The sequence below is a fragment of the Rhinatrema bivittatum genome, chromosome 4, assembly GCF_901001135.1.
Source record: "Rhinatrema bivittatum chromosome 4, aRhiBiv1.1, whole genome shotgun sequence".
Classification (NCBI taxonomy): domain Eukaryota; kingdom Metazoa; phylum Chordata; class Amphibia; order Gymnophiona; family Rhinatrematidae; genus Rhinatrema; species Rhinatrema bivittatum.
This window is the reverse complement of record NC_042618.1, coordinates 482,777,845-482,793,518: the sequence shown is the minus strand read 5'-3', so window position 1 is coordinate 482,793,518 and position 15,674 is coordinate 482,777,845. Positions and strand designations below refer to the sequence as shown.

Sequence of the window (15,674 nt, the reverse complement as noted above, 5' to 3'; positions counted from 1 at the left end):
CTGGCTACTCGGCTTTAACCTCCTAGACAAAGGAAAGGGAAGGAAGCCACAGTATTTAAGTAACACAATCAAAGATCAGCAGGCCCGATGCAGGCTCGCTCTAGCTTTAACCCGTAAAGTGATTGATAAAGAGCTCCTGTCTAGGTACCAAAAGTTATGCTTGCCCACATCTACAATGCTCAGCTCCTCAGCAGATTCCTTTCAGCAGGTTTTAAAAATAAATAGAAGTTCCTGTTTGACTTCTGGAAATAATGATGGAAAATGGATAAATTAACCAATACCATATAAAAAGATGAGCAAGCAATAAGCAGAGAGGCATGGAAAGCAAGCACCAGCCAGTCTCACCCATTCTCCCTTTCCCTGTCCTTAAATCAGGCTTTCTTCAATTCTGTTACTGTGTGTAAAGAAAAGGTTCCTTAAGCTTATTCCTGGTTGCGGAGCGTCCATGCCACTAAGGACAGAAAAATACTAGCAAACGTGTAAGAAGAACACTAAGACATTCCCTGCAGAGAGGAAGATTGCACTTGGCTTGTGTGCATTCTCTGAATCAATGTCAGATTCTCCCATACCCTACAGAGTGGAGAGTTTTCATCCCTCACAGCAATCAGCATTCAAAGAGAGTTTCTTCATCTACAGCTTCTGTTTTAAAAAGCGAGTAATCAAATCCCCCAAAAAGCCCCACGTTAGAAAAGATGACCAGCAGGCCCTGGGGAAGAACTGATACATGGAGTGTACAACCCCATCGTGCTCCCTGTCTCCACACATTACAGGAGACTTCCTAAAGCATAGTCATCAGCATCCTAAAAGCAGGGACAGGATAGGACCATGAGTTTTATTTGATTCCAAAGTAATGAACAGTGAAATAAATGCTTTCCCACAGATCAAGCTATCCTCACTGTAATTCAAGGCTTCACTCAGCTTCTCCACAACTCTCTCTCTTACGGGCATAGGGTCCTGAAGCCTTTGCAGATCACCACATTTTAAAGGCCTAACTTAAAGGATGACGTACATCAGCTTTGGAGACTCCAGAGGGAGATTTCTGTGCCTGGAGTCAGACTCTTCAGATCAGGAGTTCAGCCGTGCACTAAGGGAGAGCAGATTATAGAAGCTTACATGCCAATTCTGGTATTTGGTTTTTTTGCTTATAAGTTTTCTTGCTCCTTTGGGCTTTCAACTAAAGTTGGAATCCATCTCTACTGGGCGATGGTACAATAAACCTTCCTTCGAAATGTCTCAGGTTTCTTTCCCTTACCGAGCCAGCCCAGTCAGAACTCTTGGCCAGGGACCACGCACCAAGGCTCTTTCCAAAATCCAACAGACATTAGATGTTCACTGTGCAATGACAGACCCTTCCCCAAGGCTGAGAGTGCTCTGCAGTATCACCAGCCCTGGAAGCAGGAGCAGGAAATGGCCTGAGGTCATCTGCATGGCAGGGCAGAACACTTGCCACTGTAAAGAATGGTTAATAGCTCATTTGGTCCAGCAATCTGAGGCTATATTTTCCAAAGCATCAACATGCCTTTCTTCTTTCCTCTTCTGGATTTATTTCTAGGCCTCTGCTCGGTCTCCTCATTTTGTTTCTTATATTTTAGAAAATAAGTGCCTTCCTTCCTAAAGCCGCTCTTCAGCTGTAGCCTGTGTTTCTCTTTACATGAAGAAGTGGAAGAGCTGCTGAACCTTGTCATGATCTCTGTAGACTCAGGAAGAGCTGCACTTTACTTGGGAGTATGAAACAAGGAGAAGGGCGGCAGGGCTCTGGCTGGGATGCTGCTGTCATGGGGGTCCAGTTTTGGGATATGGGGTCTCTTACAAGTGCTTTTCCCACCCCCACAGCTATCCTTTTTATTTCAACACTGCAAAAGCCCAGGATGTGCAGAACAGAGAAAAGGGGTGAAGGGAAAGTGGAAGAATTAAATATTTAATTTTATAATACAAAAAATACAAATCTAAAATCAACTATTTACAAAGGAATTCTAAGTAGCTGTAGCTCTGAGCTATGGTGCTACAGGGCACAGACCCAAGGCATGCACGTGGTGGTCACGAGTGGATGGCACAAGCAGTTCATCGTTTCCTCGCTCTTGTCTTGGCTCCCCTGCTGCTTACGCTGGACTTCTGGCTGGCTGAATTACAGTTCTTACAGGAAGAGATGAAGAGGGTCCAAATGGTAGAAAGCTGCGCCATGTTCTACAAGACACTGTGCATAAACTGGTTAAGAGGTAGCTTTTACCAATTTAAAGCTGCCTTTAAGCCATTGTTAAAACTGTAGACCCGCTCAGTGATTTCCTGCTCACATCTCCTTAATTTTTCTTACGTTTGCTGTCAACTGCCTTCTAGAAATGGTTATTGTGCAGCTTGATATTTATAAGCAGAACTATTTGAGACTTTCAGGACACCGCTGAGCCTCCATCATATCAAACAGCAGCATAACACTAACAAGAGCAGCTTTTAAAAGCTGCCCGTTGCTAGATTTTAAGTACTTCCCCAAGAGGAGGAGCCAGTTCAATAGTTAATCCCAACTATTTCACAGTGAACGGGAGCACAAATAAAACTTGGAATGAACTACTTTTTCCTGGATTGAAAAGTGCAGGAGCCCCAGCACAAGGTCTACTCTCCTTTCAAACACAAAAGGATGGGCACTTTTGGTCTCTATTGATCAGGAAAATGGCAGAAAACAGAAAGTGTGTGTGTGGGGACTGTGCTTCTAGAAGGAGCCTCCTAGTCTGGGACAGGAGTTCACCACATCACCTTCTGGAGAACTGAGTGCCAATTCAATTTTATGTTAAGTATCTCCTAATACAAACATGGGATAAATGAATGAAAGTAAACAATTGCTAAGCCAAGTCAAGAACTATCAGGTCGATACAGTAAGGCCGCGTTAGAAAGAGTGCGGCAGTGCCGGGCGCGCCCTCGTTCCCCGCTCGCACAGTCCTGCTCACATACCGCTCAATACTCTATTTAAATTGCTTGCAAATGCAAGCTGCGTCTGCCAAGCGTTAGGCAAAGGGTTAGGCCCGCGCAACCCATTTTACTGTATAGGCGCTTAATACAGCGCCTATACAGTATCCTGGGTGCGCTGGTACCTGTCATTTCAACTGACATTTGAAATGACAGATACCAGGAAGTGGATGGTTCCCCCCCTCCCGGGAGCTGGCGGGCGCGCGTTTATCCAGGCGGCGGCAGTGGGAGCCGGCAGGTGCGCGTTCATCCTGCGGGCTGTCATCAAGGCGGGAGCCGGCGGGCGGGTGATTGTCAGCCCTCTCCCCTCCTCTCGAAGCAAGGCGCGAAAGCAGCCTTGATCCGGGAGGAGGGGAGACGGGACTGGCAATGTAAAGCGGCGAAGCGACTTACTTTTTGCAGCCCCTCCGGACATCGGACGACCTCTCTTGCCTCCAGCTGCTCGCGAAGATGGACGCCTGCACGGCCGCTGAAGACGAGACATCACGACATTTGGCGTCACGGCATGTGATGTCACGTCTTCAGCGGCCGTGCAGGCGTCCATCTTCGCGAGCAGCTGGAGGCAGGAGAGGTTGTTCGATGTCCGGAGGGGCTGCAAAAAGTAAGTCGCTTCGTCGCTTTACACTGCCAGTCCCTTCGTCCCCCCTCCCGGAGCAAGGCTGCTTTTCACACCCTGCTTCGGGAGGAGGGGAGAGGCGACTGGCACGGGGGAAGCCACGATGTCCGGAGGGGAGCTGCAAAAGTAAGTCGCCAAGCGTAGGATTGCCCGTCCTCTCCCCTCTCTCTCTTGCAACTTTTTTTTTCACTTTTTTTTTGCTTCAGGAGGAGGGGAGAGGACTGGGGCTGCCCCGGAGACCAGCACCCATGGACGCGGCCAGGGCTGGGGGAAAGCTTGCCGCCTACCCTTACCCCTGCCTCTAACGGGTAGGCGGTAAGTTAGCAGGCTAAACGCGCGGCAAAACGGCAGGGTAAAATAGCGATAGTCGGGGTGCAGGTTACTGGATGCTAGGGAATAGCTAATTCGCTCATTTACATGCAATATACATGCCGCGTGCGGAAGGGGTTGCCCGGGGATTTAAGGACGCAGTAAGAGTAGGTTAAAGGGGATAGTGTATCGCAGGAAGGGCTAACGCGGCCCGAAAGTGAGTAGAACGCGAGTTAGGAGCGGGGTAAACGCGGCCGCACTTTACAGTATTGAGCTGTATGTTAGTAACAATTGCTAATAAAGTTTGAGACACTAATGACTTTATAAGAAGCTTTAACCGGAGAATATAGGCTGGAAGTCACTGAGCAGCTCCACACACGGGATCCCTACCCCTCTCCTTTCATGGGGAAGATAGATGGTCGAACTGGCACAACATTTCATAAATCACTAAACAATGCACAACTAGAGGTGAAATTTAACACACCTGAAATATTTTAGTTATTCTATCAGTTAGGGGATGGTATCAGTCTTCAATGCAAAAAAACACTCCGCAGCCTTTTGTCGGCAATGGGCAATGGACTGTCATATAGTGCAAGGGTGCTTATAATCAACAACAATCTTTTCATCACTTAATTAGCAGCCAAAATCTAACTTCCTATCTCAAAACGCACTCAAAAGAATTTTTAATACTTACCTTATGACAACTGCCTTGTGAGCTTAATATAACCTAGACAGACTGCTTGCCAAAGGATTTCGACACCCTCGTGCCTGTCCTATTATAAAAAAAATCCCCCGAGACAGGCACGAAATCCTTTGGCAAGCAGTCTGTCTGGCCGAGTTCTCTTAACCTCATTGAGGCAGTCGTTATAAGGTAAGTGTTTTGAGATAGGAAGTTAGATGAAAAGGAGATTGTAGATTATAAACTCCAATACACTATACAATGACAGTCTAAAGCCCATTGAGGGCAAAAGGCTTTAGATTAGTTTTTTTTGCAATGATGATTTAATAGACTAAAAAAAAAAAAAAAAAGTTGAGCATTTTCAAAAAAATGTTTTAAAGCATTTTTAAATTTCCACTTTAGTTTTGCATTGATAACTAGCCAAACACCAGGCTACAAGAAATCCACTTACCCTTCATGTGCAATCTCAAGCAAGTCACTTACTACCTGCCGGATCAATTTGTAAGCATGAGTCACAACTCCACTGTGCTTCCGCAGATCAAAGCAGCAGGAGCTTAACAAGACATTGTTCAGATACCCAAGTGCTTCACCCACAGTGTGTGAAGGCAGCCTGGGCAACTTGGGAGTCCAGTGTACGTGTGTAAAGTGGGCAGGAGGACGCAATGAGGGCTGTTACACTAAAGGCAGTATGGTAGAGAGGGGACAGGCAGCAAACAGTGTGCATCTTACAAGGTACAATAGCGAAAACCACACCAGTAGCTTATCAGGAACTGAAAAAAAAATGGAAAAATGAACTGGCAATAATTAAAAATATAAAATAAAATATGAATTTCATATGCCTTAATTTAAAATAATTAAAAAAAATGTATCCTCTCCTTGTTTTAAGCCGAAACCCACACCAGGCTGCAGTAATGTGGCTCAGACACAAACACCAGCATTCACATTCCCAGAATCTAATAGCAAGGGAGGCCCTCACACAAGGCTTCCAAATAAATAATTAAAAAACAAATACACAAAAACTAATCGAATGAATGAGAAAGCAGTCAATTAAAACTCTGTGGAATATAAATTATTACTCTGCACCCATCAGCTGAGACTCTGCCCCGACTACCTCCAGGCTTCCCTGGTTATTGCTGAGCAGATGGGGCACAGTGAGAGTCTTTGTTCTGCAGGCAGTGCAGCTCCAGGCCCTGCTGACATCAGACAAAGAATCGGGTGTGACTATGTCTGTTCAGCTTCAGAATCTTCCCAAGGCGCTGCTTTGCTGTGGCCATTCCTTTCTTTGGCCGTTTACCTGCAGATTGAAACAAAACAGCCAGTCACTGCTCTGCACCAATTACGTGACCCACTCTAAGGCAGCCAATCTAACGTGTACTCAGCATGGTTTTAAGACCTCAGTGTCACTGTATACACTACAGGAAAATTAGTTCTTACCTGTTAATTTTCATTCCTGTAGTACCAAGGATCAGTCCAGACTGCTGGGTTATGCCTCCCTTCCAGCAGATGGAGTCAGAGAAAAGCTGAAAAGCAACCACCATATAACCTGGTGTGCAACCTGCGATCCCTCAGTATAATCAATATCAAAGCAGAATAAATAGCTGTCAATATAACTTTTATTGTAATTCAACAACCAATGACTAGACCAAGACAAACTTAAATGTCTTGAAGTAAACTTATATGAACGTCTTAAATAACATCAACCATGTCGCATAGATGCATAGACTGTGAAATAATCTGCCAAGAGAATACAAACTGCTGTACGGACTCTCCTGCCAATGGGTGGGCATCTGGACTGATCCTTGGTTCTACAGGAACGAAAATTAACAGTAAGAACTAATTTTCCTTTCCCTGTACATACCAGGATCAGTCCAGACTGCTGGGATGTACCCAAGCTGCCCTAAAAGGGGTGGGGCCTGGAGAGTCCGGCACGGAGCACACTGCTGCCGAAGGAATCCACCTTAGTATCTCGGACATCCAACCAGTAATGTCTAGCAAACGTGTGCAATGATTTCCAAGTAGCTGCCCGGCAAATCTCTTGGGGCGAAACATATTGGCTTTCTGCCCATGACGCTGCTTGTGACCTAAGAGAATGCGCTTTAAGCCCCTCTGGTACTGGGGGCCATGACCTATGTAAGCAGAAGCAATAGCGGGCAATAGGAGTCTTAGAAACTTTAGACCCTTTCTTAGGTCCGCTCCACAACACAAAAAGATGATACGACAATCTGAAGGGATTGGTAACCTCTAGGTACTGTAAAAGGACTCTACGGACATCCAACCGCCTCCCCTTATCCTCGACAGAGAATGCTGGCAACTCGATAGACTGGTTGACATGAAATGCCGAGACTACTTTCGGAAGGAATGAGGGTACTGTCCGAATAGAAATTCCTGAATCAGAAATACGCAGAAAAGGCTCCTACATGACAAGGCTTGGAGCTCCGAAACTCGTCTAGCCGAACAGATAGCCATGAGAAACACCGTCTTAAGCGTTAAATCCTTCAACGTGGCCTGCTTCAAAGGCTCAAAGGGAGTCCCACAAAGGCTACAGAGAACCAAATTTAAACTCCATGATGGACAGATCGCACGCACTGGAGGCTTCAAGTGTTTGGCCCCTTTCAAGAATCTTGCCACATCTGGGTGAGTGGCAATGGAAGCACCCTCAACCTTACTCCGAAAACAGCCCAAGGCTGCTACCTGAACTCGGAGTGAACTGTACGCCAAGCCCTTCCGAAATCAGTCCTCTAGAAAGGCAAGAATGTAACCAATAGTAGCTTGCCATGGGGGCAGTCAACCCACGGCACCAAGAATCAAACACTTCCATACTCGAATGTAGGCGATAGATGTAGAAGTTTTTCTTGCCCGCAAGAGGGTGGTGATAACCGCCTCCGAGTAACCTTTCTTTGTCTCCCCTTACAAGCCAAGCCGCTAGACAGAAGCGGTCTGCCTGATCGAAAAATACTGGACCCTGATGTACTAGGTTCGGCAGGTGACCGAGGCGCAAGGGACCGTCCACCGCTAGGTTGACCAGATCTGCGAACCACGGTCTTTGTGGCCACTCCGGAGCCACTAGAATCACCGGTCCTTGGTGAGATTCTATGCAGTGTAATACTTTTCCTACCAACAGCCAAGGAGGAAACACAGAGGAGAATGTGGGACGGCCAAGGAAGTACCAGGGCGTCTACCCCTTCTGATCCCTTCTGCGACTGAAGAAACGAAACACCTTGGCGTTCAGACGAGTTGCCATCAAGTCTAGGCGAGAGGTCCCCCACCGGCTTGAGATCAGCTGCATCGCTTCCTCAGATAGCGCCCATTCTCCGGGATCTAGTTGCTGACGACTGAGGAAGTCCGCCTGAATGCTGTCGACCCCAGCTATGTGAGACGCAGCAATACGGGCAAGACTGCGTTCCACCCAGACCATTAACAAGTCTGCTTTGTCGGCCACGGGGCAACTTCTTGTGCCTCCCTGACGGTTTACGTAGGCCACGGTGGTCGCATTGTCGGACAGAATCCGTACTGCTCGGTGATGGATCAAGGGTAGAAATTCCTGCCGCGCCAGATGAACTGCTCTGGTCTCCAGGCGATTGATGGACCACTTGGTCTGTGACTGTGTGCAAAGACCTTGCGCTGACCTTGACTGACAAACTGCCCCCCAACCTGAAAGGCTGGCATCGGTCGACACAATTATCCATTGAGGATTCTCCAGATCCACCCCTCAAAGTAAGTGATTCGGAATTAGCCACCAATTCAGACTGGACCTGGCCGGTTCCAGGAGGGGCAATGGAAGTTGAAACTCTTCCGACTTGGGGTCCAAACGCGACAGGAGTGCCCTCTGCAATGGTCTCATGTGCACAAAAGCCCAAGAAACCAATTCCAGCGTAGATGCCATAAAACCAAGAACCTGCAAATAGTCCCAACACTATAGGTGAGGGAAGAGACAACAGGCTTCGTACCTGTCCATCCGCACCAGAAGGAGTGAAACCTTGCCAACAGGAGTATCAAAGCGGGCTCCTAAAAACTCCAACACAAATGGCTCTTGGCACAATTGACCACCCATCCCAGGGACCGTAGTCAATGCAATACCAAACAAACCGCTTCCCTGCAAAGAATCTCCGACTTTGCTCGTATAAGCCAATCGTCCAGGTAGGGATGTACCAATATCCCTTCCCGAAGGCTCGCTGCCACTACCACCATTACCTTGGTGAACACGTGGGGAGCTGTCGCTAGCTCGAATGGCAGGGCGCAAAACTGATAATGCTGTCCTATGATCATGAACCTCAGAACCCTCAGATAGTGTGGTTGGATTCCTATGCGGAGGTAGGCCTCTGACAGATCCAAAGAAGCCAAAAATTCACTTTTGTGGACAGCCGCAATGACCGATCTCAATGTCTCCACGCGAAACCTCGGTACTCTCAACGCTCTGTTGACCTGTTTGAGGTCCAATATTGGCCGGAAGGAGCCCTCCTTCTTGGGTACTACGAAATACATGGAGTAGCGACTGGTCCGGTGTTCGGCTCCAGGAACCGAACACCGGGAACAATGGCCCCGAGAGACTTCAACCGGGACAACGTTTGGAGGACAACTTGTTGCTTCTGCGGGGGTCTGCAGGGTGATTGTAGGAAGAGTTCCGCAAGGGCCGAGCAAAATCCAAAGCATAACTGTGATTTATAATATCTAGGACTCACTGGTCCAAGGTAATCTTGACCCATTCCTCTCGAAAACGCGAAAGTCGACCCCCGATCCGTGGAACAGAGGAATGGGCTGGTGCCCCTTCATTGGGAAGATTTATTGTTGTGGGCAAAGGCATGGGTGGGCTGCAGTACGCTGCGGCCGTCTGCCACGAAAGGAATACGTCCATGATTGTGCTCGGTTAGCCAATTGTCGACGGTTATAGGAAGAGGAACCCCCTACCAGTCCGGAAGCGTTGTCCCCGAAAACAGCCCCTGTAGGCACCGCGTGAGCGGCCCGACCTGGGTTTGTCCTCCAGGAGCTTGTAAACCTTGTTGCCTCCCAAGGTTTTTATAAGCTGTTCGAGTTTATCTCCAAATAATAATTTCCCTCTAAAAGGTAAGGAACCCAGCTGAGACTTGGACGAGGCATCCGCTGACCAGTTACGTAGCCATAGAAATCGCCTGGCAGACACAGACATAGTGCGTGCCAAAGTACGAAGATGATCATACATTGCATCCACTGTATAGGCTACAGCAGATTCTATGCGATTCGCCTGCTCGACTTCCCCTGGGGGAAGGTCCTGGGCTGTGAGCATCTGTTGAACCCAATGGAGGGTGGCCCTTTGCATAAGGCTACTACATACTGCGGCTCGTACCCCCAAGGCAGACACTTCAAAAATCCGTTTAAGTAACACTTCCAGTTTCCTATCCTGGAGGTCCTTGTGTGCTGTGCCTCCCATCACAGGGATAGTAGTATGCTTTGCTATGGCTGTGACCACCGAATCTTCCTTAGGGACCTTCAGGAGATCAAGCGAATCATTGGGAAGCAGGTAAAGCTTCTCCATAGCCCTGCTAACCCTCAAGGAGGCCTCAGGTGTCTCCCATTCCCAGGTCATGAGCTGGAAAAGCTTTGGATGGAACGGGAAAGTTTGGGGTGGAGCCCGAAGACCTGCCAAAACTGAATATCCTGGGGAGTTATCCGAGACCTCTTGAGGGATAGGGATCTCCAGTTCCTGGAGTACATGGGAGATTAAGGGGTCCAGTTCCTCTCTGCAGAACAAGCGGAGTACCGGCAGATCATCCCCCTTCACCAGGGTGGCATTATCTATCCCATCATCCCCTGCCTGGGTGGAGGGATCCAGAAGATCCAGTTCTGCTGTAATGAGGGGGTCCGCCAACCCCACTCCCAGATTCTGTCGTGTAGTACAGGATTCAGGTCTCCCCTGATCCTTGGAAGCTCTAAAAAACTTAGCCTGGCTAGGAGGCTGGAATTCCCCCATCAGCCTCAGCTTCCATATATGCCTTGTGTAAAAGAAGAACAAACTGAGAAGAAAAGGGATGCCGTCACTTTAAGGGCTCCCCCGACGGCATAGGCGGAGCCGAGGCATCCTGCAAGCCGCGCGGTCGTTGAGGACTGAGGGCCAGCGGGGACAGAGGGGAGAGATCCTCCCCTCCTCCGACGAATCTGCATCCCTGTCAGCTGCAGGCAAGATGGCTGCCGCTCCCTCGCTGATCGGGAGCGAGGCAGGCCTCTACCTGACAGCTGACTGCCGACCGCGCGGGCCCGGCAAGGCCGCCCCCCGAGCCGAATTTGACCTGCGCAAAGGCCCCTCGCCCCCGGGGAGACACCGGGAGCAGAGGCCTTCACGGGAGAGCCAGATCCCTGGTTCTCCACAAGCTGTACAAGCACTGCCATGCAGCATCGAGAGAAGTGCAGCAGCCAAGTGAAACTCCACACCCTCCGGAGGCCCGGGAGACTGAGCAGGCAAGGGCTGACAAGAGGAATTAATGAAAGGTAAAAATAAAATCTTGAAATGAAATGAATTTGTTTTACTTCACTCTATTTATTTTTTAAGTCAGCCTGTAGTGGACAGCCAGGCCATAGATAGAAAAATTAAAACATTTCGGATCTGTCCAAGGAGGGGGGAGAGTGACCGGCCCACCGGTGAGTTTTCCCCCTCCGCTCACCGGGCCAGTAACTCAATTCTCCTGGAAATTAGTTGAAGGGCAATGCCCTGCCATGCCTGCCAGAATTGAGCTGCTGTTTCACTGTAAACTCAAAAAATCCTTTCCCCCCCTTTTTTTTTTTTAAAGTTTGATTTAGTCAAAAGCTGTCTGAAAGAGAGAAATCAAACCTGACGGGAACAATTCCCGGGAAATTTAGAGAGAACCAGGACCGCAGGTTATGCCTCTCAATCTGCTGGAGTCAGAGAAATACTGAGGGATTGCAGGTGGCACACCGGTATATCTAGGGGGTGCCTTTCAGCTTTTCTCTGACTCCATCTGCTGGAGGGGAGGCATAACCCAGCAGTTTGGAGTGATCCTGGTACGTACAGGGAACGCACTGTCCCCACAAGCTTACAGATCAGGAGTGCATTATAGGAAGATGCTTCTTATACTATAAGTGCATTTTTGGGCAGACAAACCCTGCTCCCAAGGTTGCAGCACTAAGCAATGGCTCAGGAGAACTCCTGAAATGTAAGTTCAGTTCCCTTTATAAATTTCTCTGAGACCTTGCTCAAGTCATTAGCTCCCTCAGCCTCAGTTTACTCCAATGAAAACGAGTAATAAGAGCAGCTTTCTTCTTCTATTTGCAACTTTCATGTATGCAAATTTCTCATGTATATTCCAGCTGCTATCCTGATGGGATGGGTTCAGAGGACAGGTTGTATGTAGTTCCAGAAATGTGCTGATGTACCACCAATCTGCCTTAAAGGGAGAGTTCCTGTCTGTGCACTTATGATTATTTATTAAATAAATGGTTTGCAGGCATGTCATTTTTCTAAGGAAGATAGCTTTAGGACTAATAATAGCTAGATAACTATGCACAGTGGGCTAAATTTTCAAAGAAAAGCTGCTAAACTGTAGGTTCACAACTTTATGTGCAGAGATCTGCAGTCAGATACTGGATTGGTCACTTCAGTACTGGAAATTACCTGAATGCATCCAGTCATGTGATCATGCCTCTGTTTCCCACAAAAACTTTAAAAAGTTAACTGCACCATCTGTCTTGTAATTGTAAACAAAGCCTTGGAAAGTCAGCTCTAGTTATGACCAAGCAGAAACCTTCTGAAGATTTTGCTTGCATATGAAAATTATTACTTACCTGCTAATTTTCGTTCCTGTAGTACCAAGGATCAGTCCAGACGGTGGGTTATGTCCCCCGTCCAGCAGATGGAGTCAGAACAGAAGACTTCTGGGGGAGGTCCTATATTACCTCACCACCCTTGTCTCTATCTTCAGTATCTAGCCTAGCCAAGCCAAGCCGAAAAGCAACAGAGGGATCAAGTAACTATACCCCGACAGAACTGTCGTTGAACCATAATTATGAACCGCAACAGAGAACTTGCAAAAAACACAGAACTGCTGAAAACAGGCCCTGGATAACCAGGGAGAGCAGAGAATAATAGGAGAGAACAGTCGAGCAGAGGCGACCCACCAGAGAAATTACCCCCAAAAGAAAGGAGGGATGAGTGGGAAAGGCTTTGGCCAAGGGCCGAAGGCCCACTAGCAACGGGTCTCCCTTCCTGACCTTAGGGTCCGGTCTGACCGGTTCCGGGGGGGGGGGGGGTCGATGTCCATCTCCCTCAGGATATGGGGAATGAGGTCGTCCAATTCCTCTGGCTGAAAAATGCGGAGGACTCTCGGATCATCTCCTTCCACCTGGGCTACCAATGTGGGATCATCACCGGTAGGATCTCCCAAAGTGGCCCCCCCCCCGGACTCCCGAGTGGCGCTCAAGAGGGTACTGAAGGATCCTTGGAAGGCCCGGGACTGACCTCGGATGGTTGCGCAGCACTCTGAAGGGGAGACCCCCCCCCCCCCCAGCGGCGCGGTCAAACGGACCAGTTTGGTAGGAGTGGGGCCCAGGAAATCCAGTGGTGCATCCCTGCACTGTGAAAATGCTTTATGCATTAAGATAATAAATTCGGGGGAAAGGAAGACAACCCCAGGGGGGGGACACACACCCCTGGGGCCTCCCCCTCCCGACGTCCAGCCTCCGATTCGGCCAAGGGTGCTCTTGTAAGTGGTGCTGCTGTGTTCAGGGAATCCTCCTCAGAAAGACCCCCTTTGGAGTCAGACATCAAAATGGCCGCCGTTCCCGCACTCAGCGGGAACGGGGCCTGCCGCTTCCTCGATTCGCGGTCCAGGCCGCATACGGCGTCCCCCCCTGAAGGGCGGGAAGGCAGCCAGAGCAATGCCCGTCCCGGGAGAGCTTCCCTCCCTGATGCCCACAGGAGATGCAAGCCGCCGAGCGCGGCATCGGAGAGCTCGAGGGGGGAGGGGCGGGCGAGCGCGGCAAAATCCCTGCGTGCTACAGCCCCAACTCTGAGACCGCAAACCCCCTGCCAACCCGGAGAGCCGCTGGGGAATCTACCCTCCCGGTGGCTGGCGGCCCCGGGGAATGGATCGTTGCGGGGCCGCGGGTCGGGTAAGATTGCCTCGTTGGGGGGGGGGGGGGGGGAAGAGACTGGAACCACCAGCGGGCACCCCTTACCTCAGTCAGAGGGCGAAGATACCCTCTGACTGAGGTAAGCCTGAAAGGAAAACAGCAGCACACTTACCCCAACAAATAAAGCCGAGGGAAGAGAGAGGGAGAGAGAGAGAGAGAGAGAGAGAGAGAGAGAGAGAGGAATAGGAGAAGGAACAGGCCTGTCAGCAAGTCCCGGTGGAGGGAGATTAGACCACCCTTACCTAATCCTCTTCCTTCCTTTCGGATTGTTGGTTTTTTGTTTTTTTTTTACCTGATCCCTCAAAAAGATCAGAAGAAAGCCTAGAATCCTAACCTATAGAAGTGGGGAACACTGATTCCCCGGCTCGCATCTGCTGGAGTCAGAAAGATACTGAAGATAGAGACAAGGGTGGTGAGGTAATATAGGACCTCCCCCAGAAGTCTTCTGTTCTGACTCCATCTGCTGGACGGGGGACATAACCCACCGTCTGGACTGATCCTGGTACGTACAGGGAAAGTGTATTTCACTTCTCCTTAGCCTACAGATTCAAAGGAACAATTAGTTTATGGAGCTCAGAAGTCTGCTGTTTCATTTTTTTTTTTTTGTTATTAACATTTTTATTAAGTTTTGAAGTAAACTTACAATATAAGTACAGATGCATAACCTCATGTTCAGCAGGAATAATCATACAAAGATTTGTTAAGTCCAGTTCAGGTAAGCAAACTATACAAACAATAACAATACATGAACAAGGCATGAACAGTTCCCACATTTAAACTCTAAAAATAGGTATGAAATCCAACTTCAAGAGGTGTAAATTTATGAAAAGAGTAAGTAGGTTCCCCCCCCCCCCTTCTTCCCTTCTCCAGGATCCGGCCTTTGCAGAGCTGATATTCTAAATCTCAAGTATTAACATTGTCATGACAAGTGTGTCCATTCCGAATAAAGTATATAATTACCAATATCAAAGAACCAAAGTAATGAAGGGTCCAAGCCTAAGTCGACTCATTTTTAATACAGAAATGCTTGCTTTACCTTTTGTTGCCTGGTTGCTGATAGGAGGTGGGTTGGATGCAGGTCTCTTGGTTGGGTGAAGGGGCAGAGGAGGAGAGCTCTCCCTACATGGCCGATCTGGACTGAGGCTGCCATCACTTAGTCGGCATTGTCCTGCCATCAAGCATTTCCTGTTCCAGCTCTCTCGGTGATTCTTTTGAATTATTTCTGCTGAGTCTTCCTTTCCACATTTCTGAAATGTTCCTGTATCCTGCAGGAGGAAGAACATGCTGCACGTCTTTATCTGCTGTCATTGTACAACACTGTATATAACAAATTAAACAAGTATAAAAAACATTTAAGAGGACAGACACACAGGCTATGCATAGAACTGCTAAGGAACCAGTTATCTTACAACTGATCAGGTACAAATTGACTTTAAAATAGTTTTTGGGTGATAAGGGCCAGGTGATTACCTTGAGACAATGTTTATCCTCACATGGACCCTGGCATGCAATGTTTCACAGGGGCCTGTCCTGCTCCCTTTTCTTTTAGAAAGCCTTTACGCAAAATCTTGAAAGGGATGAATATCCATTATCTTTTTTGCAGACGACATAAGAACATGCCATACTGGGTCAGACCAAGGGTCCATCAAGCCCAGCATCCTGCTTCCAACAGTGGCCAATCCAGGCCATAAAAACCTGGCAAGTACCCAAAAACTAAGTCTATTCCATGTAACCATTGCTAATGGCAGTGGCTATTCTCTAAGTGAACTTAATAGCAGGTAATGGACTTCTCCTCCAAGAACTTATCCAATCCTTTTTTAAACACAGCTATACTAACTGCACTAACCACATCTTCTGGCAACAAATTCCAGAGTTTAATTGTGCGTTGAGTGAAAAAGAACTTTCTCCAATTAGTTTTAAATGTGCCCCATGCTAACTTCATGGAGTGCCCCCTTGTCCTTCTATTATCCGAAAAAGAGTAAATAACCGATTAACATT

General features: G+C 48.3%; 1 protein-coding gene across 1 annotated transcript in view; it reads right to left on the bottom strand.

Annotated features, from left to right (window-relative positions):
* Positions 1 to 4,028: 4,028 nt before the first annotated feature.
* The window catches only part of KDM7A (lysine demethylase 7A), a 320,476-nt gene continuing 308,830 nt past the window's right edge, over positions 4,029 to 15,674 (bottom strand). Inside the window, 2 exon segments of the mRNA XM_029597359.1 lie at positions 4,029 to 5,853; positions 14,713 to 14,941. Of these exon segments, the coding sequence (XP_029453219.1) occupies positions 5,759 to 5,853; positions 14,713 to 14,941 (324 nt within the window). The 3' untranslated portion in view covers positions 4,029 to 5,758.